This window comes from Brassica napus, chromosome A8 (genome assembly GCF_020379485.1).
Source record: "Brassica napus cultivar Da-Ae chromosome A8, Da-Ae, whole genome shotgun sequence".
NCBI classification, from domain to species: Eukaryota; Viridiplantae; Streptophyta; class Magnoliopsida; order Brassicales; family Brassicaceae; genus Brassica; species Brassica napus.
Genome location: NC_063441.1, coordinates 10234393 through 10258008, shown reverse-complemented (window position 1 = coordinate 10258008; position 23616 = coordinate 10234393). Strand labels below are relative to the sequence as shown.

General features: G+C 35.1%; 3 protein-coding genes and 1 long non-coding RNA gene across 8 annotated transcripts; all 4 read left to right on the top strand.

Annotated features, from left to right (window-relative positions):
- The first annotated feature begins 173 nt into the window (after positions 1-173).
- LOC106360637 (coatomer subunit beta'-3) lies at positions 174-7071 on the top strand. Of its 5 annotated transcripts, none has more exons than XR_001272796.3 (25): positions 174-364; positions 635-655; positions 772-833; positions 933-987; positions 1125-1161; positions 1252-1577; positions 1680-1811; positions 1894-2042; positions 2183-2251; positions 2483-2633; positions 2737-2802; positions 3051-3239; positions 3536-3676; positions 3823-3897; positions 4000-4176; positions 4266-4357; positions 4448-4564; positions 4842-4956; positions 5057-5128; positions 5363-5559; positions 5655-5748; positions 5834-5940; positions 6119-6248; positions 6374-6672; positions 6813-7071. XR_001272796.3 is itself a non-coding variant. In XM_013800261.3 (25 exons), the coding sequence occupies exons 1-25, from the start codon at positions 362-364 to the stop codon at positions 6830-6832; spliced, it is 2700 nt and encodes an 899-aa protein (XP_013655715.2). In that variant the 5' UTR covers positions 174-361; the 3' UTR covers positions 6833-7071. The 5 variants fall into 5 exon arrangements, 4 of the variants coding, with proteins under 4 accessions (XP_013655715.2, XP_013655714.2, XP_013655713.2 ...); XM_013800261.3 differs by having other exon boundaries at positions 6374-6476; XM_013800260.3 differs by having other exon boundaries at positions 6374-6491.
- Positions 7072-8292: 1221 nt separating this feature from the next.
- LOC111200038 lies at positions 8293-9659 on the top strand. Its single transcript, XR_002653763.2, has 3 exons — positions 8293-8640; positions 8740-8882; positions 8972-9659. It is a non-coding gene; the product is annotated as an uncharacterized LOC111200038 (long non-coding RNA).
- Positions 9660-17505: 7846 nt separating this feature from the next.
- Positions 17506-19492, top strand: LOC106359584. Its single transcript, XM_013799258.3, has one exon. It carries the CDS (start codon positions 17942-17944, stop codon positions 19286-19288), a length of 1347 nt encoding a protein of 448 aa, XP_013654712.2. The 5' UTR covers positions 17506-17941; the 3' UTR covers positions 19289-19492.
- Positions 19493-21001: 1509 nt separating this feature from the next.
- On the top strand, positions 21002-23616 carry LOC106358788. The gene has a single exon (XM_013798588.2). It carries the CDS (start codon positions 21055-21057, stop codon positions 21988-21990), a length of 936 nt encoding a protein of 311 aa, XP_013654042.2. The 5' UTR covers positions 21002-21054; the 3' UTR covers positions 21991-23616.

The following is a 23616-nucleotide window of genomic DNA, read 5'->3' as shown; positions in this document are numbered from 1 at the left end:
ATTCTAATCAAACTCTTCATTTGTAAATTATTTTCCTTCTACTTGTGTTTTAATTTCGAGTGTTTATTTGAAATTTAGTGATTTACAATTTTATATAGAAAAAACATACAAAACTCACTTCTTTAATTTTTTTTTGTTGCTTATTAATTTGTTTCGTTCTTAAAATTTTAATTTAAATGATGTGTCACAATTTGATTTCAGATGCGACTTCAAATGTGTTTAATGTTATATTGATCTCCGCCGTATCTAACACACCTCTTCCTCTCTGCAATCACTCCAAACGCCGAGCCTAACGTCTTTCTTCAATCGCCGGGATACGAGATCCGACGAGCAGATCTTCTGCTCTGCTTAACCTGCAAAGATGGTGAGAAAATTCAAATCTCTCGTTGATTTCTATTTCATCTCTCCCAGATCTCAAGCTAACTTACTTGCGATGCGATCTAGTTTCCTGCATTTGCATTTCATCCGTAGCTAGGCCTAATCTCAGCGAAACCATCCGGATTCTTCTTTGTAGTTATTTTTTCACGAAATCGAGTCTAGTGTCTCGCATTTTTGGTTTATGAGATTGAATACGGATCTGGTGTTTGTACTGACTACTGACGATTCGTTATTATTATTTTTTTTTTTTCAACAGCCGCTCAGACTCGATATCAAGGTAATTGTTCTTCTTCTTCTTCTTCTTTCCATGAAGGATAGTATTAGGAACAGTTTACTAACGTTCTTATCTGTGATTGCTGTGGCGATGATTTGCTTTTGTTGTGTTTGCATCAGAAAAAATTTGCTCAACGATCAGAGCGAGTGAAATCTGTGGATCTGCATCCTACAGAGCCATGGTGAGTAGTTTTCATCTTTGATTTTTGCTGATTCATGTTTTTTGTATTTTGGAATGTCAATTTATTCTCACGGTGGTGGTTGACATGTTGGTGTTACAGGATTCTAGCAAGTTTGTATTCTGGAACCGTGTGTATCTGGAACTACCAGACTCAGGTGGGTGAATTCTTTTTAATTTTTGTTTCTCTATCTGTTTCTGCTTGTAAGTCATTATAAGAGACTTGATGATGTAGTAGTTGTTATGATTTCGTGGACTTTATTCTAATCTGAATCTAATATGATTGTCTTCTCAGACGATAACAAAATCTTTCGAGGTCACCGAATTGCCAGGTATAGTAATTTGACGAGCGTCTTTTTTGTTATAGATTTTTTGTGGAGCTTTGTTTCTGATACTGAATTTTTTTATATATGACTTTGCAGTTAGGTCGGCCAAGTTTATCCCACGAAAGCAATGGGTTGTGGCAGCAGCGGATGATATGTACATCCGTGTATACAACTACAACACAATGGACAAGGTTAAAGTGTTTGAGGCTCATTCCGATTACATTAGGTGTGTAGCTGTCCATCCAACCCTCCCATATGTGCTGTCATCTTCTGATGATATGCTCATAAAGCTCTGGGACTGGGAAAATGGTTGGGCCTGTACTCAGATCTTTGAGGGACATTCGCACTATGTGATGCAAGTGGTATTTAATCCAAAAGACACCAACACTTTTGCCAGTGCATCACTTGACCGTTCCATAAAGGTAAGAAAAATGCTCCCAAGCTTAGATTTATGGCTTAGTCAGCAATAGGTGCTGTAAAAAGTGTTTGCTCAGATTGTTTTTTTCATGCTTGTTCATCTTCAGATATGGAATCTTGGCTCCCCTGACCCAAATTTTACACTGGATGCTCATCAGAAAGGAGTCAACTGCGTAGATTATTTCACAGGGGGTGATAAGCCCTATTTAATTACTGGCTCTGATGATCAAACTGCTAAGGTCTGTATCCAGTTATATATGTGATTTGTTAGCCTGAGAGCATATGTATTCGCAGATCATTTACTAGTGTTTCTGGAATCAGGTATGGGACTATCAAACTAAAAGCTGTGTCCAGACGCTAGAAGGGCACACCCACAATGTATCTGCAGTATGTTTCCATCCGGAGCTTCCAATAATACTCACAGGCTCTGAGGATGGCACTGTTCGCATTTGGCACGCCACGACTTACAGGTGTTTTTATCTAAAACCTTTCTGTAACAATGCTGATGCTTTTGTGGGGTATTTAAAAATTCAACTACGCCTTTGGCACATGAGTTTCTTTCTCGTACTCGTTTTATTTTGATTTGTTATTACTACTTTTATTTTTTCAGGCTAGAGAACACATTGAATTATGCTCTCGAGAGAGTCTGGGCCATTGGTTACATAAAAAGTTCGCGCAGGTAATGATTTGGACTCTTGCTTCCTGTATGTAGATTTGCTTTCGAGGGGTAGATTTTCTCTCTTAAGTAAAATCTTTGTGTCTGCCATTTTGTTGCTAACTTTCTTCTGAAATTGACTATTTGAAGAGCTAAGGGTGCGTATAATTAGTAAGAGCTATTGTGGGATCAGTGTTAACGCTGTATTCAACTGAGCATTCACGACCATCTAACGAATGTGCTTGCATTTTACAGGGTTGTAATTGGATACGATGAAGGAACCATCATGGTCAAACTTGGACGAGAAATTCCTGTGGCTAGCATGGACAGTAGCGGAAAAATTATATGGGCTAAGCATAATGAAATCCAAACTGCAAACATCAAAAGTATTGGTGCCAGTTTCGAGGTCTAACTTCTAACTATAATTTTTTTAATATAGCACGGCTGAACCTGCGCGACTAAGCTGTTTATGTGTATTGTCTGATGATTTTAACCGTCTCTTTACCTAGGTTACTGATGGAGAAAGACTTCCCTTGGCTGTTAAAGATCTGGGGACCTGTGATCTTTATCCACAAGTGAGTGTTACTATACAGCACCGGGAGAATCTTACCCTGTTGTGCTGAATTATTATAGGAGCTATTGGGATAGCATTTTGAAGTTTTTGGTATCACTAGAGTCGTGCTTCTGCTAAATATGGTTGCTGTAATCACTCTTTGAAACCATTTATTATTCGAAATGAAGTGGGTAACACGAAGTTCCAAGAGCGTGGTTCAGAATAATTATCTCTTGTATCTCATAAATTGCTATTCATTCTAACTCCCAGAGCTTGAAGCATAACCCAAACGGGAGGTTTGTCGTAGTCTGTGGGGATGGAGAGTACATAATCTACACAGCTTTGGCTTGGAGAAATAGGTCTTTCGGTTCTGGACTGGAATTTGTTTGGTCATCCGAGGGGGAATGTGCAGTTCGAGAGAGCTCGTCAAAGATAAAGATATTCAATAAAAATTTCCAGGTCTGCTATTCTCACTATGGCATTTCCCATACATTTTGTTAGAGTGTGCATCTAGGTTAAAGATACATTTTTTTCTGGATTGTTATTCATTTTGTTGTTGTGAGACTTGTTGAACCTTATGATTTCTTCAAGGCGGTCGTGATGAGATCGTTGAGAGATCCCTAGAGACATTGTGTAACGATCTAGGGTTTCGGATAGTAATAGGATTTGCATCTTGTATCCGTCTGAAATTTCCATAAAGTGCATCTTATTCTATACAAATGAGTTCAGTCACAACACATCACTGGTATTTTCAGGAAAGGAAGAGTATTCGGCCTACTTTCTCAGCTGAGAAGATTTTTGGAGGATCCTTGTTAGCAATGTGTTCAAATGATTTCATCTGCTTTTATGATTGGGCTGAATGTAGGCTGATTCAGCGAATTGATGTCACAGTAAAGGTATTCAACCACTAAACTTGTATCTGTTGTGGAATTTAACTTTCATCAGTTTTTTCCTATTCTTATTTTACATTTTATTTTCACTTGGAAGTTGTCTCCATTTGTATCTTGTCTAACTCTTTAGTGCTCCCATGAAAAATCTGCAGAATCTTTATTGGGCAGAAAGTGGTGATTTAGTTGCCATTGCTAGTGATACGTCATTCTACATCCTGAAGTTCAATGTGAGGGTTTCGCTCAACCTCAAAATTTTCAGGAATATATTTTTGCATTTCCACTTTCGTGGATTTTCCTAATGCTTACTCTGGTGTTCCTCTCTGTTGCAGCGTGACTTGGTTTCCTCCCATTTTGCTAGTGGAAGACAAACTGATGAAGAAGGTGTTGAGGAGGCTTTTGAGGTTCTCCATGAGAATGATGAACGTGTTAGGACAGGTATATGGGTCGGGGACTGCTTCATTTACAACAACTCTTCTTCGAAGCTTAACTATTGTGTTGGAGGCGAGGTACTTTTCTTGTATTTTGATATCTTCAAAGATTTAATCATCTTTATGAGTTACACTATATCTTAGCCGGTAATATATACTTATGACAGGTAACCACAATGTATCATTTGGACCGTCCAATGTATTTGTTAGGCTATATTGCCAACCAAAGTCGGGTCTACTTGGTAGACAAAGAATTCAAGTACGTTCCTTTTTTCTGTCTTTTTATTTCTCACTGTTTAATAGCTCATTCAAAATATGCTGACGTATTTCACCATTCTTGGGAATGCAGTGTCATAGGATATACCCTGCTGCTTAGCCTGATTGAATACAAGACTCTTGTGATGCGGGGTGATTTGGACAAAGCCAATGAAATTTTACCTACAATTCCTAAAGAGCAGCATAACAAGTACGTTATAAGTTATTTTAGTCTAAATTTCAACATTTACATATTCAATATGTACCGCAACTCATCTCCTACTGCGTCCTATGTCCTACGTGATGTTATTTTTAGATTTCCAATGGTCTTTGTTATTCAGTTTACGAAGAACATTGTTATTTTGGTTTCTTTGAGATGTATATGAGGATTCACTCAACTTGATATTATATTTCCCTCATCTATTGTATTTCACTATTTTGTGTACATCTCTCTCTTATTTTGTTCTGGAAATGCTTCAAATTGTTAGTGTTGCTCATTTCTTGGAGTCTCGGGGAATGATTGAAGATGCTTTAGAAATTGCGACAGATCCTGACTACAGATTTGAGCTGGCCATACAATTGGGTAGACTTGAAATTGCCAAGGTAAATATTATATTTGTGATGATTGAATGTTTAAGAAGTACTTTGACTTTATTCATTTACTTAGCAATATGTTTATTATCCTTGTTTTCCATGCTTGTAGGAAATCGCTGAAGAAGTGCAGAGTGAGTCTAAATGGAAGCAGTTGGGAGAGTTAGCCATGTCTTCTGGCAAGGTATATCTTCTCCAGAATATTCTTTCCTAATGTTTTGTACTGGTAATTTTAAGAAATTGATTATCTGTTTAGATGCTATATCAGTTGATTTTACTACAATATATTGTATTGATAAATAACGCTGCTAGTATAGATTTTATGATGGCATTGGCTTTCTTCTAATCTTCATGGATTCATTTTGATACCTACTATCTAAGTGTTTGTATTGCATTTCTGTGTGCGTCATCGTGATAGCTCCAACTGGCCGAGGATTGCCTGAAGTACGCTACGGATTTGAGTGGTTTGCTACTACTATATTCTTCTTTGGGAGATGCTGAAGGGATGTCAAAGCTTGCATCCCTTGCTAAGGAGCAGGGAAAGAACAATGTCGCCTTTCTTTGCTTATTCATGCTGGGTAGATTGGAAGATTGTCTGCAGTTATTGGTGGAGAGGTATTTTAGTAGCGCTCAAATGGCGGTTTATAAAAATCAAATCCATATATGCTTTGTGTTATCTCGAGACAAGATTTTCTTCTTTTTTTCTCCAGCAACCGGATACCAGAAGCTGCTCTGATGGCACGTTCTTATCTTCCAAGCAAAGTTTCAGAGATAGTAGCCCTCTGGAGAAAAGATCTAAGCAAGGTTACTTATTCATCTTTCTATAAATAATGGTGAATGACCATAAAAATGTCATATGTGTTTTAGTTACATTTTGACTTGTCAACAGGTTAATTCGAAAGCAGCAGAATCTTTGGCTGATCCTGAAGAGTACCCAAATCTTTTTGAGGATTGGCAAGTTGCTCGTTCTGTTGAAGCTAATGCTGTAGAGGCGAGGTACTCCTAGCATATCTTTTTAGCTAATGATCATTATGTTTATTATACGATTGTTCTGAATAGGGAGCGACTCACTATTTTCACTTGTTTACACATTGAGATTGTTAATGTTGATAGCTCATACCCAGAGTATCATTGGTTTGGTCAAACCAATAAATTTACTCTTGTTTATCTACAGGGGAGTTTATGCTGCTGCAGAAAATTATGCAACCCAGGCCGATCAACCTTTCATTACCCTCGTGGAAGCCTTCAGAAACCTGCAAGTTGAAGCAGAAGAACCACTTGAAAATGGAGACAGAGATGACGAGGTAAGCTCTTTTGAGAGCTATATTACTTTAAAAATGGTTCGTTTGAATCATCTGCTAAGCAGCAAACAGTTTTATTCTCCGCAGGACTCGACGTTTAGTTGTATTTTTTTTCTTACATTGTGCAGGTAGCAGAAGAAAATGGTGAGGAAGAGAATGAAGGAGGTGAAGAAGAAGTGAATCAAGAAGAGGGAGTTGTTGATGAAGATTCTACAGATGGTAGTGCTGAGGGTGAGGAAGAGTGGGGTACGAATAGTAAAGACAACCAATCAGCCTAATAAAGCAAGTCAGTCCAGGATCAATGTTGAAAAATCAAAAGAATATCATATAGATTTTTTTCTGAGTGCTTCACTGAAACTCCCACAGCAAATAAAAGTTGGCCGGTTCTAACATGTCATCTCTTGTTTCTTTGCATGAGATGGGATAGGTTGTTGTTATATGAGTTATAACTTTTGTTACATCTCTGCATTGTTGTGGCTAGGCTCTGGAGACGTGTCTCTCTCAAAATTTAATTCATTTTGCAGTTAGTGTGAACTAATCGTTTTGAATTTGTGTTTTTTTTTGCAGTGCTTACGCCACATCAGTAGCCAGTAAGAGTACTTGGATCCATATTTGGATAAGGAGCAGCGGAATCAGTTCTTGGTGGAAGATGTGTGGTTTTCTTTTGTGTTCTTAGGGCTCCCAGGTGGTTTTATAATGATCATTATATAATAAAAGTATACAATAGAGAGTTTATCTTTTGTTTTTACAAAAATCTGGTTATAGATTTTCACAGCTCATGTGTTTTACAAATTGCTCGTGCATATATATAATTTTTTGGAGACCTTATAGTTTTTGCTATGAATTGCAGTGAAAGGATGTAATGAACACATCGTAGTGCATGTAAGCTATCAAAATAATAGAATTGATCGAAAAAATCTTAGATTTTAGGGAATTTGGACGGGTGAACTATTTAAAAAACTAGTGGTATTCCGGCATTTGTATATTTTTTAAATGAATTTATAATTCATAAAATGATTTTATCAAACAAAATATATCAAATTCCAAGGAAGTTCCACAAATATGTAGAAAATATTCGATAGAGAACACTCTCTACAAAAAAAAACTACAAAGCTCGCTCTAAAAACCAAAAGAAAAAACAAATTAATTTTAGCTTGACAAAAAACATCAACAACAAAAGAACACAAAAAATCTTCATAAATAGTATCAATGGTCCCACTGTCAACACAAACCCGACTATGAATATTTGTTAATTGTGTAGTAGAATGTCTGATATTTGTAAGAACTTTTAAAGAAAAAACAAATTTGTAAGAAAAATATAATTATTGATGTTGTGAGTTTGCGGGTGGACGTTTGGTAAGTTAAAAAGTGTATATTGATTGAATATTCAGAGATTCTTAGACCATCTTTATCGCAAGTTCTTAGTAGAGGTTTTAAACAAAAGTAGGCATTTAATTAAATCAAAATAAATGAAAATTAAAGTAACCGAGAGTTTTGACAACCGATTATAAAGAGATTTCTTAATACACGTGTCACCAGACTGTTATTTAGGAATTTTTTTATTTTTTCTTTTTTCTTTCTTTTCTTTTCTTTCTCTTCTTTCTCTCCTCTTCTCTCGTGTTCTTCGACTCAAAGAAAAACAACAGAGATGCCCGCTTGATCGACGGCGTTCTGTTTCTCTCCGGCCGCCGAGTCTTTCACCTTTTTTTACTAGTAAGATTTTCGTTCTCTTATCGATGTCTTTGTTTCTTATTATTATTTTTAACCGTTAGTTGAATCTGTTTGCAAATCTTCGTTGATGTGATTAAATTGGCATAGATTAACCTTTTGTATGTGTTTGATTGTTGATTGTTCGATATGTATCTACTGGAGATTGAAACATAGGCTCAGTCTCGTGGGTACAGTAGCTTTCGATCTGGCTTTAACCGCCGCTGCAGCCTTCGCCGCCGATGATCATCTTCGTGAAAACGTCCCCGTCATGGTGGTCGAGACTGTTTTCCCTGGAGGATCCGACCCGAAGGCTGCTGTCTCAACCCGATTGGTAAGTTCTTAGCTTTAGCTAACTCGGAGAATCATAGTAATGAGACGTTTGATTCTGTGTTGTGTTTTGTTTTGAACAATTCTTGCCTACTAAGAAAGTTAAAGAGCGAGTTAAGTTTGTTCTGTGACATCTTATTCTTGTTGTTGTTCTGTTAATTGTTCTTGTTATTGTTCTGTTAAGTTAAAAACGTGTGGCTTGGTCTTGTTTTCTAAGCAGGTAACATGACACAAGACGACGCATGAAGTTGGTTGCTGTTTCTAAAAAAACACGAGGCATGAAGTTGGTAGAAAGTGACTTGGGAGTGGAAGGATCACGGACTTGTGTCTTGTGGTGTTTGTGTACTTTGTTGATTGTGTAATGTGTTTTAAGAAACCTTATCTTTGTTCTATCTACTTCCTCTTAAGTGCTATCAACGCTCTCGAGAGTTAATTGTTATTACCGTGTGTTGTGCAGATCATTACAGGGAATCAGAATCATCCAAGCAGCAGCTGGTGCTGGCCGTACAATGCTGATAAGTGATAGTGGAAACGTTTACTCGTGTGGGAAAGATTCGTTCGGTGAAGCTGAATACGGAGGGCAAGGGTCTAATGTTCCTGGTGTTGATTTTGTTCTGTTTTCTCATTGTTTCAAATGTTCATGTTGATATTGTTCATGCTAAAATGTTTAAAATTATCTTGTAATGCAGGTCTTGTTGTCTAGTTCGTATGTCAGGATCACTCACTCTATCTTCAAAGAACGTCAAGAATGGCTCGAAAAAGGTGTGTGTGTGTGTTGGAGTGTCTGTTGTAGTGTCACGAGAAATGTGTGTCTGTTGTAGTTGTTGTCTTGTGGTACAAACAGTTCGAGATGAAGACAACAACTGAGAGTTCGACATGTTTATTTTAAATTATTTTCGTTTATTGTACTAATTTTTTTTTATGTTTTTTTTAATCTATGTTTTAAATGTTATCTTTTAATATGTTTTATTTAATAAATAAATTTTATCTTAAAAAAAAATTTAAATTCTTTTTTAAGAATCTCTAATTAAGAAACTCCCATTGCACCACTCAAAATAAGAGTTCTTAACTACAGTTCTTAACCCTACTAAAGTACATTTATATAACTAAATTATCATTAAGAAACCCATTTAAAAGTCATGGGATAATCATGCTCTTATATTACAATGGTAAGAAATATTTTTAACTAACTTATAAAATCTCTTAATGATTCCGATGGAAAAAATGTTATAGCTTCCTGCGGATAGAAACTGTCTGATGTTGTAGCTATTTGTCATAGTTGTGGAGCCGGAAGTCTCAACGATGTTGAGGATCAGCTTTGCATTTATAAACTGGATGTCTTTTTTTTATGAGGGATTTGCTATTTTTGATGTAAGTAAGTCGTTGACAACCTTTGCGGCCAAAGCTTTTATGATCTCTTGTAATGATCGCAACGCTCTTACGCGGACTCGAAATAAGATCTACTGTTTTCTCTAAACTCGTTTGTTATCTTTTCATGATTTCCGCATATATTTGGTCACTTGTCGTTGGCTCTCGCAGAGATCCGGAACCTCTGGAAAATTAGGGTTTTTCTAGTTTCCCAATTTAAACGGAAATCGATAGTGCGAATTTCGGTTTCCACATTTGTACTAGGAACAAATGACGATGTAGGTTTTGGAGCATGAGCTGACATAGCCGTTTGAGGAGAATACACATTTCTTTTTCATGTCACTCAAGGAGAAAAACTATGAAGTTTGTAACAACAGTCTTTGAGATGACCTATTCCTCCATAGTGGATACAATCATGACGAGGCCTTTGATGATAAGTGGGATTACAGATATACTTCCATCATAGTGAGAAGTATGAGCTGAATTTTATTTTCCACTGGAAGCACATATCCTTTAGCCGTAGCTCCAACATTTTATTGACTTTGATCCTCGTCTAACATGTTTTATATGAATCTCATATTGAGATAATGATTATTGTTCATAATTTGACCACAAATGTTCACATTATATTTGTTTGACCCCCACTAAGAAATTGGATGGTTCTACTTGTTTATGCTTTGTCCAAGAGTTCATTAACCTTTCCAAACTTACAATTACAGTGGTACTTGCAAAGTACTGCCAATAGTCTTTCATCTTTGTATAAGAGGCTGATGGCTCCATTAGTCATTGATATAGATTCTAAGATTTAGTGGTCTAGTTGAAGATTCTAGGTACGTTCCTAACTTGAAATCTTTTGAATAGATCTGACAAAATCTTAGGAGCATCATGGCATACAATATGATATCATATATTTCCTGATTAACAACATGCCTATAGAAGCCATGATTTAACCTTACTGTTTCATGGATTCCAGAACTTGAACAATGAATCAGATTCATATGGTCTTGGCAAAGATCCGTCAATGAAATTCCATTTTCTTAGATTCTAAAGCAATGGTCATCACAAACTTCCAACTTTTGTAGTTCGATCTGCGGGTGTGTGAGACTTGAGAGAAGCGAAGATGATTTGCAGCGTTTAAGAAGTATGTACTGTGAGCTATCTATCCAGATTTGAGGAGATGATATGATCCATGAATAGCTGTATTTGAGGAGATAGATTGCTCTCATAGTTGATTCCATGACTTGTCATTTTATTTTTTTTTTTTTTTTTTTGATAATCCAGGGGTTCCCCACTTACGTGGGTCATTCCCCTGGGCCCGGTTAGGCAGCGGTCCACTTCACCCGGGAGGGCTTTACCTGGGCTGGGGACAAGGCCCAACACCCAGTACCGCATTTGATGACAGAATGGGTAGTTCGCCTCCGCTTGGCGTCGAACCCGTGAGCATGACAATTGGCCCACAAGGTCCTTACCAAGTGAGCTACCACATCCCGTCATTTTATTACGATGGGGTTCTATTTAATATTCTAGTTTGTGAGATTGTGATCTTGCAACGTAAAATATACGTGGGTGGTGTAGTAATTTATAAGTTGACTTTTGTTTCTAGCTGTGTTCATAGCTTTTATAATAATACCTTTATCTGTTACTAATTGGCCAGGTCAAGACTCTATTACTCTCCCGTAAATGTCTCCCTTACAGATTTAAAGAGGCAAAGAGAAGAATCCAACCCTCGAGCTAAGAATATACGTCACTGACGTCAGCCATGTCAACGTTGGATTCTTCTCTCTGCCTCTTTGCAGCTCTAAATAATGGAGACAATATTTAGTTATCCATCAACGAGGATGCAGCTTTCGAAGGCTTATAGACTCTATGAATACTTTAACAATATTCTCTTTCCATTACATAGAGAAAAACTTTAGGATAGCACTAAAATTTTTTTTATCACAAATGTAGATTCTAAAGATCAAAATGACCAAAATATTTCATTAAAAATCTAAGTATATATTTATACTTTTAGGGTTAACTAATCTAAATCTTAGGGTTTATAGTTAAAGGGTGAGAATTTGGGATTGAAGTTTAAAATTTTATAAAATAAAAAATAAATATTAAAAATGAAAATAAAAATTTGAAAAATAGTTTTAAAAAGTATTTTCGAATTATAAAAATAAATTTTGAAAAAAAAATTAAAAAAAAATTGAAAAAAATAATTTCAGAAATTTCTTTTTTTTATAAAAAAGTTTAAATTTGAAAACATATATTCTAAAACTATAAAAAAATTATTGTATTTATATATCTAGGATATTAAGGTCTTTTTAACTATTAAATAAAATATTTTGGTCATTTTTCTCTTGAGAATCTATTTTCATGACAAAAACTTAAAAAATATCTATTTAAGAAAAGTGCCCTTATATATAATATAAGAAATGATGTTTAGTGTTTCAGTAATAGGAGGTTATCCTACAAAATAACACAAACGTATATAATTTCGAATGTTGAAATTATTTACATGTGAATACTCACTCTTTATGAATTTGGTCTCGTCTAGAACATGTTACCTTCCCAACATCTTGTGCTTCTGTTTTTTTTTTTCACTAGCTACAAAATCACATCCATGCGGCTGGACTCCTCGAACGAACATCACATCATCAGTAATCATCCATGTACTCCAGGCATAGCGTAAATAAAAGGCTGCATGGAACAGGAAAATGACCTATTTAAACATGAAAGTTACGGTTGCGTTTTTGTTTTTGTTTTTTTTTTTTTTTTTTTTTTGTCATCAACAACAGACTCATACTGACTCTGTGAACCACTCCGGTAGATGTTGATCCATGTGAACGACAAACGACGGTTGTTTCCTAACACTGCGTGCTAGGCTATCCGCTCTTGAATTTTGCGTTCTTGGTACATAGATGATCTCCGAACGTGTGAAACCTTCTTTCAGGGATTTAATATCTTCCAAATAACTTGCAAATGCTGGCCATTCCTCTGGTTCCGAAACCATCTTCACCAACTGAGAACAATCCGTTGCAAACGTAACCTGAAATTGGCGTAAGTTTCTCATGCATTCCATTGCCCATAATAGTGCTTCTATCTCCGCATGTAGAGGAGATAAACAAGCCCGGACATTCCTTGCTCCCAACAGCCCATCAAAACCTTCTAAAGTACTCAGCCAACCTTGCCCAGAGAAGACCTCATTCTCCTTCCAAGAACCATCTGTAAAACACCATCTCCCCGGAATTGCAGGAAGAGTCATAATCTCAACTTGGGGTACTGTCCTGGTTTCGTTCATTGCATGTGCATCAGCCCAAAGTCTTGACTCTGTTTCTGCTAAGTTAAGCGTGTTTCTAGGGTCCATATCCAGATTACTAAAAACTTTATTATTTCTTCCTTTCCAAATATACCAAAGTATTCATGCAAATTGATGATCCTCCATTTGTGGAGAGACTCTCCAAAAGAGATGATCCATGTTACGGTTGCGTTTTTTTTCTTCGAATTTTGTATTACTGCATGTTTCATAGTGAACTAAACAAAATTTTAAAAATATTATATGAACTTTACGTGTCGTGTCTTTTTTTTTCTTGAACTTTATAGTAGTGCATATTTCATACTGAATTAAACAAAAATTCAAAAATACTACATAAACTCTCAATATTATGCCTATATATATTAATTGTCTAAGATGTTAAGTCAACCATTAATTTATCAAAATGACGTCTTTTTGATAAATATTACATGAAACTCTCAAAATCGTGCATATATATAAAAAATAAAGTTAAATATTCAAAAAATGTTATTAATTTAAATTATTAATTTATTAATATTTTTTAATTTTAAATATCATTTTGAAATTTAATTTTATTTTAAATGTAACATCACAAAATTCTAAATTTAACAATATATTTTCATTTTTAGTAATACTATAAACTAAGTATTTAAATTAATAATAATTAATTTAAATTTATAAAAAATGATTTTTAAAGTTAAATTTAAAAACAAAAATAATTATAGATTTATTTGATAAAATTACACCAACATAAATTTGATAACATTTATTTGATTAAATTAAAACTTATATATTATTTAATGTTTACACAATTTATAAAAGAAGGTTACTTTGGTCTATCAGTTAATATGCTTTTACTTGTCCACAGTACGAGAGTTAAAACATTCCAAAATTAATTTTAAATCCAAATGACGTCGTTTTGATAAATTAACGGATTACTATCACCTTTACGATTTTAAGAGTTTATGTAGTATTTTTAATTTATTTAGTTTTGCATAATTTATGCAAAATAATGTCGTCTTGATAAATTAACGGATGACTAAGACCTTTGACGACAATGTTCTAAAAATCGCTAGACGGTAAGTAGGCGCTTTATAGAGGACTAGCGCCTAGACGGATTATTCGGCGCCTAGGCGAAGCCTAGACGTTAGCAAATTATTGATTTATTTTATATATTTTATACATTTATATGACATATTTTAGTTTTTAAGTTTAATTATAAAATTATTGTAATGACGTATCAAAATTATATATACAAAACAGAAGAAAGTAGACAAATTTGTAGATTTGTAATAATATTATTCTTTAATTTAACATATATAGACGACAATTTTAGATCGATTTTAACCAATTTTAATCGATTCAGAACATTTTAAACCAATTTGAATCATATAAATCGGTATAAATCAGATTTAAAAAAAAATCATTTCGGATAGAACCGAGTTGCCGCCTAGACCGATTTTTAGAACCTTGTTTGACGATCAATATATATAAGCACTAGTTCGAGAGTTCATGTAATATTTTTGAAAATTTTTTTATGTTCAATATAAAATAGTCATTACTATAAAAAGTCCATGAAGGAAAAGATACCACGCGTAAAGTTTATAGATTATTTTTGAATTTTTGTTTAGTTCAGTATAGAGTGTGCAATACTACAAAGTTCAAAAAGAAAAAAACATGAGTAATAAAATTTACATTGAAATAGGCATTTTTCCCGTCAATCAACAACACACTATCAAAATTGTAATGTTTTCACTAATATAAGGTCACAAAATTGTAATGTTTTTTGCAACCTAAAATTTTGTCCTCTTTTGGCTCATTTAGTAATTAACATCCGATAAAATCCCACTATATAAAAGCAGCTAAATTGGAGCTTTTTTAGAGGTGCCACATGGACAAAAAAATTGAGAACCAACCAATCTGCCATGTCATCCCGGACTGGGCTTGAAAGACCAACCTTCACAGCCCATTATTACTAAATTTCGAAGCCCATTTACACCATTCTCAGCATTCCATTTTAACAGCCCATTATTACTCAGATACTAAAGGCTCTAACCCATTATTACTCATATACTAAAGGCCCTAAAACATAATCCCTAACCCATTGATACTAAAAGCCCTAAAACATACTCCCTCCGTTCCTAAATAATACATGTTTTAGAAAAATATTTTGTTTCTAAAAGATCCATATTTTACATTTTCAATGTATGTAATAATGAAAAATTGTAAATTTCAAAAACATTAATTGTGTTTACTGAATTTTAATTGGTTAAAAATCATAGGAAATAGCTAAACACAGAAAATCATACATTTATTATCAAAATTTTAAGTGTTTTCTTAATAAGTGTGAAAATTCTAAAACATAGATTATTTAGGAACATAGGGAGTATAATTTTCTAAAAACTGAAGATCATTCATCCTCACCCTAACCCTAATCACTGACTCCATCTCATCGTGATTCTCTTCCTCTTCATCTCATCTTCATCTTAAATATTATTATTTTTGAATGAAAACATTATTATTATTGAAACATTAATTATTTATCCAAAACTCTAATAAACAAAATATACAAGTTGTTAATGCACTCTATTGTTTGCAAAAAAGTTTTTCATATTACTTCCCTTTTCCATTTAATGCACAAATACAAATATAGATTTTCTTTTTATCTAGAAGATGTTTTTTAATTTAACATACAAATTATGAACCGTTTGACCATGTTTATCATAAATTTGGTTATATATATATATATTTAGTTTTAATATATTCTTCATTATTTACATCTTATTAGTTTTAAACCATACAAAAAAACATATATTAATTGCATATTTTAAAACTTACTTTATATTTTAAAACGATTAAAGTCACAATGACCAATTATTTTCCAGCACCATCAAAAACTCGAAAAACCCTATACAACCGAAATTTTATTTCCATATATTGTGATAAAGAAGGAAAGTTTTGATAGAATGACCAAAATGTTTCATTTAATAGGTAAAATGACCCTTATACCCTAGATATATAAAATTTAATTAAAAAATATTAAAAACATTAAAAAATAAAAAAATAATTAAGTAATAGTCTTAGATTATACATTTTCAAAATACAATTCTTTTAGTTGATTTTTTAATTGCAATTTTTCACTATTTTTGTTTTCAATTTATCTTTTTGTAATTCTAGCCGAAATTCACAACAAGTGGAGCGACAACCTCGGACCGCAACTAATTATCGCTAGGATCATTAGGATGTGGCCCATTTCAAATCACACAAATAAAAATGCTTTCCTAGGAACAACTTTCATTTATCTTGATATCTAGGTTTGTCTAAAAAATACTTACTTTTAATTATTCCAACAACATTTCAAATAATTGCTTTTAACCACTCAACAGGAACAAAAAATGGAAGGGCGGGTGCCTATTTCTACGTCTGACACAATGTACCAACGGTTCAAAGAAGGGAAAATTTATCACATTAGATATTTTAATATTCTTCCCAATAACCGACGGTACAAGCTTACACTTCAACCATACATAATCAATATCAATGAGACAACAATTATAACACTGATTCAAGAAAACATTCCACCGATTCCTTCATACATTTTCCGGCCCCAACGCTATCCCCAGTTAATCAGCTTAGCAAGTGCAACCAACTTCCTCCCAGGTCAAAAAAAAACCCATACCTATCACACATACAAATAAATTCTCTATTTTTGTCGCTAAAAACAAATTATTCCCACAAATGTTGTTGGCCGCATATGCCTCATCCAAGGAAGTGATTTATATAACCACAACACAGATACAAAAGTCATCATTAGATTGCGTTAAGCAATAAATATATAATATAATAATTTTTTGTAGATCCAAATTGGTCCGTCTAACTATATGGGACAATGAGGCGGCTATTTTCAGAGAGTTAAATAGCATATCTACCAGGAAAAACCAAATCGTAATCATCACAAGTATCATTCCAAGGTTACATGAAGGTAATCAACTAAACATAAAGTTTATGTCTAACTAAATGCTTACAAATATTTTACTTTTCAGGGAAACTATCACTCACAACCACACCAAGATTGCGCTTTTACTTTGACAACGACATAGATATCATACAACGCTTTCAAAAGAGGAATAAACTATTATCCTAAGCCTGATGGCATACCTCCACATGGGATCAAACCACAAGACAGAACACCAGTCAACTGTTTTAAATTTTACACTTCAATGCAAACAACCATATATTTTTCAAACTTGCTATTGTTTAGAAAACAGAAACTGATCACCGCATCGCATTCAAACAAAAACTCTATGGTTAATTCTACAACGAACAAAACTTAACGTCCAATATCTGATACTTAAAACTACAAAAATATAAAAATTTACTTTAATAAAACATATTATCCGCGCGAAGCGCGGACCCCGGCTCTAGTAATAATAATAATAATAATAATAATAATAATGATAATAATAATAATAATAAAATATGTCTTTATTTGAGTTCTCTTTTTCTTATATGTAGAATATCCCAAATACCAAGTCTTATACATCTGTTCCTGGATGTATGAAATTGTGCTAGTGGGACAGCACTCGACATAGACATGTTTACTATATTTCCTTGGAAAATTGTCTAAATATTCGCATATTTGAGATAGATATATGTTCGTGGCACATCTATATGTTTTAATACATTTTGTTGAACTCTTTGCAAGAAGATAGCTCCTTTTATTCAGTTACCGTTACTTATTCGAACTCTTTCTTAGAACATATGTTGGTAGAAGTGTTTGACAAGAATTTGGTGCGTAATAAGACGATATGTATGATGTATCCTACAAAGCTACAACATGGACATAGTGTCTATCTTTCTATAATTTGGTATATATAAAACTAACGTTGACTCGAGATATGCCATCCATGTTATCTTTCTATAGTTTTATAACATTTTAATTATAGAAGATTGTCCACACGCAAACTTGTATATATCTTGTGAAGATAGTAAAAGGCAAGACATTCTAAAAATGGCTTGTTCAGAGTTGCAAAGAGCCATAGAGAACCCAGTTCTTGAGCTCAAAATTGTATCAGCCAGCGACCTCAGCCATGTCGATGCCACTGACAAGATGGACGTATACGCCGTCGTTTCAATTCACGGCGAAGGTACTCACAAGACACAAACGGCCAAAACACCCATCGACTACGACGGTGGTTTGAATCCGACGTGGAATCACACCGTTAAGTTTCCCTGCAACGAAGAAGAAGGCCGTGAAGGCCGGTTAACCCTCAAGGTCGAGTTATTTAGCTATTTGCTCGAACGGAAGGAAGACCTTTATCTAGGAGAAGTCAACGTCTCGGTTAAGGAACTTTTTGCCTCAGATCCACGGCCGTTTGGAAACGGTAACGTCCATAAAATGAAGTCTATGACTTGCCCTATCAAAGTCACAGAGGAAGGAAGTACCAACGCAAGGTTGTGCCTCTTGTACCGGTTTAAACCACTGCCGGTTGATGATTCGTGTCCTCCTGTACCTCAGGATCATTCCCTCTCGATCGGTCAACCCGTTTATCCAAACCCGGAACCAGCAATACCAGGTCAGCCTGTCGTATTTTCCCCTCGGTTTCAAACCACCACGACCAAACTGATCCTTGAGATTGTGATCAAGTTTGCCAAAGACATTGAAGATGTCAACGCCTTCTCGGCTATGGACGTATATGCTTCAGTTGCGATCCTTAAAGACAGGAAAGTTAAGGACAGGATCAATACCCCTGTCGCTTTCTCCGCAAATACAAACCCTAAATGGAACCAGACGATTAAGTTTTCACTCGATGAGAAGTTAGCTCAAGAAGGGCGTTTGATGCTCCTCGTGGAACTGATGAGCCACAGGCCTTTTCTTGGTGATAAGGAAATCGGGTTCGTCAGACTTCCAATGAAACAACTATTAGGCTCAAACCCTCCAGCCAGTGGTGATGCTAACGGTATGAAGCTGGAAACGCACGCTTTGACGGGTCCTTATGGGAAAAAAGGTGTCGTGAGCTTCACTTATAGGTTTCTTGCGGAACAACTTAGGGTTTCAACGGTTCCAACACCGTCGACAACATCCCAACCATATATCATGTATCTACCGGTCTCGCCTCATTCATACGCGTCATCAGATCCGATACAGTTGACCTCAAGTTATGTGACTGTTCAACAAGGTAAAAATGCTGGGCAGGGTAACGGACTAGTACCAATATATATGTCGCCTCAATATCAATCACATGGATATCAACAATATTCACCACGAAATCCGCAGCCACCACCGCAACATTCGCAGCTTAAGCCACTGACTCGGGAGCCGTTCTCTCAGTCAATGCCGGATACACAAGAAGCATAAACTTGTTGTACTCGTCTTAATTATTGCGTGGAAAATAAAATGATCTCAGTTTGATATGTATTTTTAAATGCTTGGACCAATTTTCCTTCTTTTACTTTCAGTTGATTTGTGTTGTTCCTCTCTCCATTATCTTGAAACTTAATATTTGCCAAGAGAAATTTTCCATCACTCTTTTTTCATGATATTTTGACATTTCCTGCTTTATCTTTTCACTTTCATTTTTTAATATATGAAGTCTATGTTAGTCATTTTCTTGCTCTCTTTCCTTTTGTTTGTGTGGAACTATTCGTATGAGTAATAGTGTCAAACCACTCGAACAGACACGGAGCCGCATCGAACATTTTTCATGATGCACTTTTTAATATGTATAAGGTAAAATAAAACTTTGAAGTGGGCCCTCTTAAGGCATGCATATTATCACTTTTGAGAAGAAATTTAAATGTCCACAAACTTTTTTTTAACTAATGTCCACAAACTTGATCCAGCTATACTATATATATATTATACATCATTTCCAATACTATAGAAAGTTTACCAAATTCTAAAAGTGCATGTTGAACTTATAAATACCTGCGGTAAATTATACACGACGTCTATTTGATTTGGACCTGGTCCTCACGGGGACACAATAATATTTTATTGTCTATTATAATTTTTTAACGCTTCTAAATTATATTATTACAAACTGCAAAAATTATCAGTACTGTAGATGATTTAGCCGCCAATAATTTTACATTCCTTATAAAAATTCATGTTTGATTAAGTCACCTGAGCTAACTTATATGATTCACACATTACGGAAATCTTTATATGATGTTAGAAGATCTGATGTAAGTATTTTTCCATTAATTTGCATAGTTCTTTTTCTAAAAATTTGAAACTCAAGCACTTTTAATGTAGAAACATAAACATTTTATCAAACCATTGAAATATGGAGAATTCATTATTGTTTTTTTATTTGAAAAATGTTTTACTTGCATTATATTGTTTTCTTGAATTTAAATAACAGTTATATTTATGGTTTTCACTAAAATTAACGTATTATTTAACAATTTTATCACAGATTAAATTTTGTCACAAAATATTGTATATTAAATTAACAAAATACAAACTACATCATATTTTCAATAAACTATATCATCATTTTTTAAATAAATATGGTAATGACAAATAAGAAAGTTTGAAAAAGTAGATAAATAATGTTTAGGGGATTTTTCAGAAGCATGCATTTCACTCGTATAATTAACCACTAGGTTACATGTCTACCGGTGATTATATTAAAATAAATTGTGAGGATTTTATCATGAAAGACATTTACTTTTAATTTTCTTCTTGGTTGTTTTGTATTTTCTCAACATGGCATGATTTACGGCTCTGAACGTGACGTATAAATGTTTTAATGTATTTGCTGAACTCTACTAGTTCCATAGTATATGAACTATGGGCCGCACTGCTACATGCAATTGAAGATTTTTTCAGCCTATTTTAATAAGATATCTACCTAAAACATGCTGTTTGTTAATTTGTCTATTAAAGGCCAGTTTGATGTATATATAAACTAACATTTCTGGAGTAGTGACATACATGTTATCTTATCTTTTTATAATATATGGTAACATCAGAAAATATCCATGCAGTTGTGTATTATGTATACCTTTGTCCTACTTCGAGACAAGACAGGACGCGACTAGCTTTTCTCGAAAATGTCTTCCCAACGGTCGCAAAAAACGACAGAGAACCCAAGTCTTGAGCAGCTTTTCTTGAAGATGGCTTCCCGACGGTGGCAAAACACGATAGAGAACCCAAGTCTTGAACAGCGTTTCTCAAAAATGTCTTCTCAAAGGTGGCAAAAAACGACAGAGCGCCAAACTCTTGAGCAGCTTTTCTCGAAAATGGCTTCCCAACGGTGGAAAAACACGATAGAGAACCCAAGTCTTGAGCAGCTTTTCTCAAAAATGTCTTCTCAAAGGTGGCAGAAAACGATAGAGAAACCAACTCTTGAGCAGCTTTTCTCTAAAATGACTTCACGACGGTTGCAAAACGCGATAGAGAACCAAACTCTTGAGATCAAAATCATATCAGCCAATGATGTCAGATATATCGATGGTAAGGACAAGATGGACGTGTATGCCGTCGTTTCAATGAAAGACGACTATACTCAAACGAAACAAGCGGCCAAAACACCCATTGACTACGATGGTGGTTGCAACCCGACTTGGAATCACACCGTTAAGTTCTCCGTCAACGAGAAAGCAGCTGGTGAAGGCCTATTGACCGTTAACGTCAAGTTATATAGCTATTGGCTCGAAGGAGAGGATGATCTTTACTTGGGAGAAGTCAGCGTGTCTCTCCAAGAGCTTCTTGCCTACAATCCGCTTCCACCATTTGCTAACGGTAACGTCAATAAAATGAAGTTGGTGACTTATCCTATCAAAACCATAGAGGAAGCAAAACGAAATGCAAAGCTGAGCTTCTCATACCGGTTCAACTCGGTTAAAGATATTTATCCAAATCCGGGTCCAACGGGATCATGTCAGCCAGTCATATATTCACCTCAATTACATACCACCACGGTGACAAAACTAACCTTAGAGCTCGTGATCAAATGTGCCAAGGACATAGAGAAAGTCACCAATATCCTCGACGAGATGGACGTATATGCTTTGGTTACTATCCGTGACGGACGAGAAGTCTCTGCCTGAATTCAACCATCGCTTTCTTTTCAACTTCCGTTAAGCACATACAGGTCGTTGCAAAGCATCTTGGTACCCAAAGGTTATGCTGGATCTTTATTTCCAAATTTAGGCATCTCAGGTCTTTCTTGCTTTCCAACTCATTTGAGATTCACATAGTCTCGTTGGCAAGCTTCTTCGGTAGTTCAGAGTGCAGGGCATTCTGCATGGCGAATTCTCTTGAGTTTTCATCACTCAAAGTCTTCTCCGACAATTCAACGCTCATCAGAGCTATCTTCGGCAACATCCAGTCCAAAGAAATCATCGGAATCGTCTCAGACATCCGCTCGATCTCCTCTGGTTTTGCAACAATCGTGTTTTCTCGCTTCTTTAGATCGGAAAACTTGTTTGTCTACAATTTAGCTAAGCAGGCTTTACAGCCTTTTCTTCTTTGTACTGAACTCTTTGGGGTTAAGCCATCGTTTTAGGCTTCTCTTCTTTCTATTTTAATGAAAATTTCTGTGACAAAAAAAAAAAAAAAAACTATCCGTGACGGTAAGAAAAGTGTTAAGCATAAGAGCAGTACGCCTGCTGTTTTCTGCGCCTATCAAAACCCAAAGTGGGACCACGCCGTTGAGTTCTCCCTCGACGAGCCGTTAGCTAGAGACGGGAGTTTGACCCTATTCCTTGAATTGATGAGTCTCCGACCTTTCTTGGGAGACAAGCAAATAGGACATGTCAACGTCTCGATCCAGGAGCTTTTACGTTTGAAACTGCCGTTAACAAACGGTGATAGTAACGATATGATGTTAGTGACCGAGAGTGTTTCAGGTTCGTATGGCAAAAAAGGAACGTTGAGCTTTGCTTATAGGTTTCTTGCGGAACAAGTTACACTTCTCAAGCCATCACCATCCACAAACCGTCTACCCGTCTCATATCAGACACAACAACAACAATCCCAACCACCACCACAGAACTCGCAGTAGTCTAGACCACAACATGATACACATTCACATCCATATCAGTCAAATGGATACCAACAACATTCACCACCCGAACCACTACCACAACATCAGTTCCCGAGACCACTTCAAAAGCCGACACAAGCACAGGCGCAATCCACGACCAGAAGTGTATCCGCAAGAGGATAGCATCGCAGAGATAGGATTAGGGAGGTCGGTTTTGGGACGAGTAAAAGATGGAGAATAAGTAGCATGATTCGATGAAGTGAAGATCGTTTATTTGTGTGCAAGTTATTATGTTTTCTGGTTGGAACTTGGGTTGTCTTGTGACTTCTTAATTTGATACTTGTGTCCTCGCTTGTTTGCTTTCACATGGGAATTTGTAATACGAAATTTTCCTTCGGAGTTGATATGTTGTATTCAAGTTCAACACACTAATCCCCATCTATACCTAGAATGAATCTAGTGAGTGCATATCGAATATAAAGTAAAATTCCCTTGCTTATGGGGCAATGCCATAAAATTTTTAAAATTTATAAAAAAATCACATTTTGTTCTATTAGTATTGGATCAAAATATATTAAAAATGTATCAACTATTCCTAAATTTATTTTTATAATAAATTATACATTAACCCAAATCAATTGTAAATATTAAAATCACAAATAAAAATTTATGAAAATTTTAAATATTT

Bases quoted from the DNA above. Each gene is read 5' to 3' on its own strand.
- LOC106358788 (XM_013798588.2), top strand. From the start codon at position 21,055: ATGGCTTCCCGACGGTGGCAAAACACGATAGAGAACCCAAGTCTTGAA.
- LOC106360637 (XM_013800259.3), top strand. The intron at 2,252-2,482 runs GTAATGATTTGG...TGCATTTTACAG, and splicing joins TACATAAAAAGTTCGCGCAG to GGTTGTAATTGGATACGATG. The intron at 4,957-5,056 runs GTAAATATTATA...CCATGCTTGTAG, and splicing joins GTAGACTTGAAATTGCCAAG to GAAATCGCTGAAGAAGTGCA.
- LOC106359584 (XM_013799258.3), top strand. From the start codon at position 17,942: ATGGCTTGTTCAGAGTTGCAAAGAGCCATAGAGAACCCAGTTCTTGAG.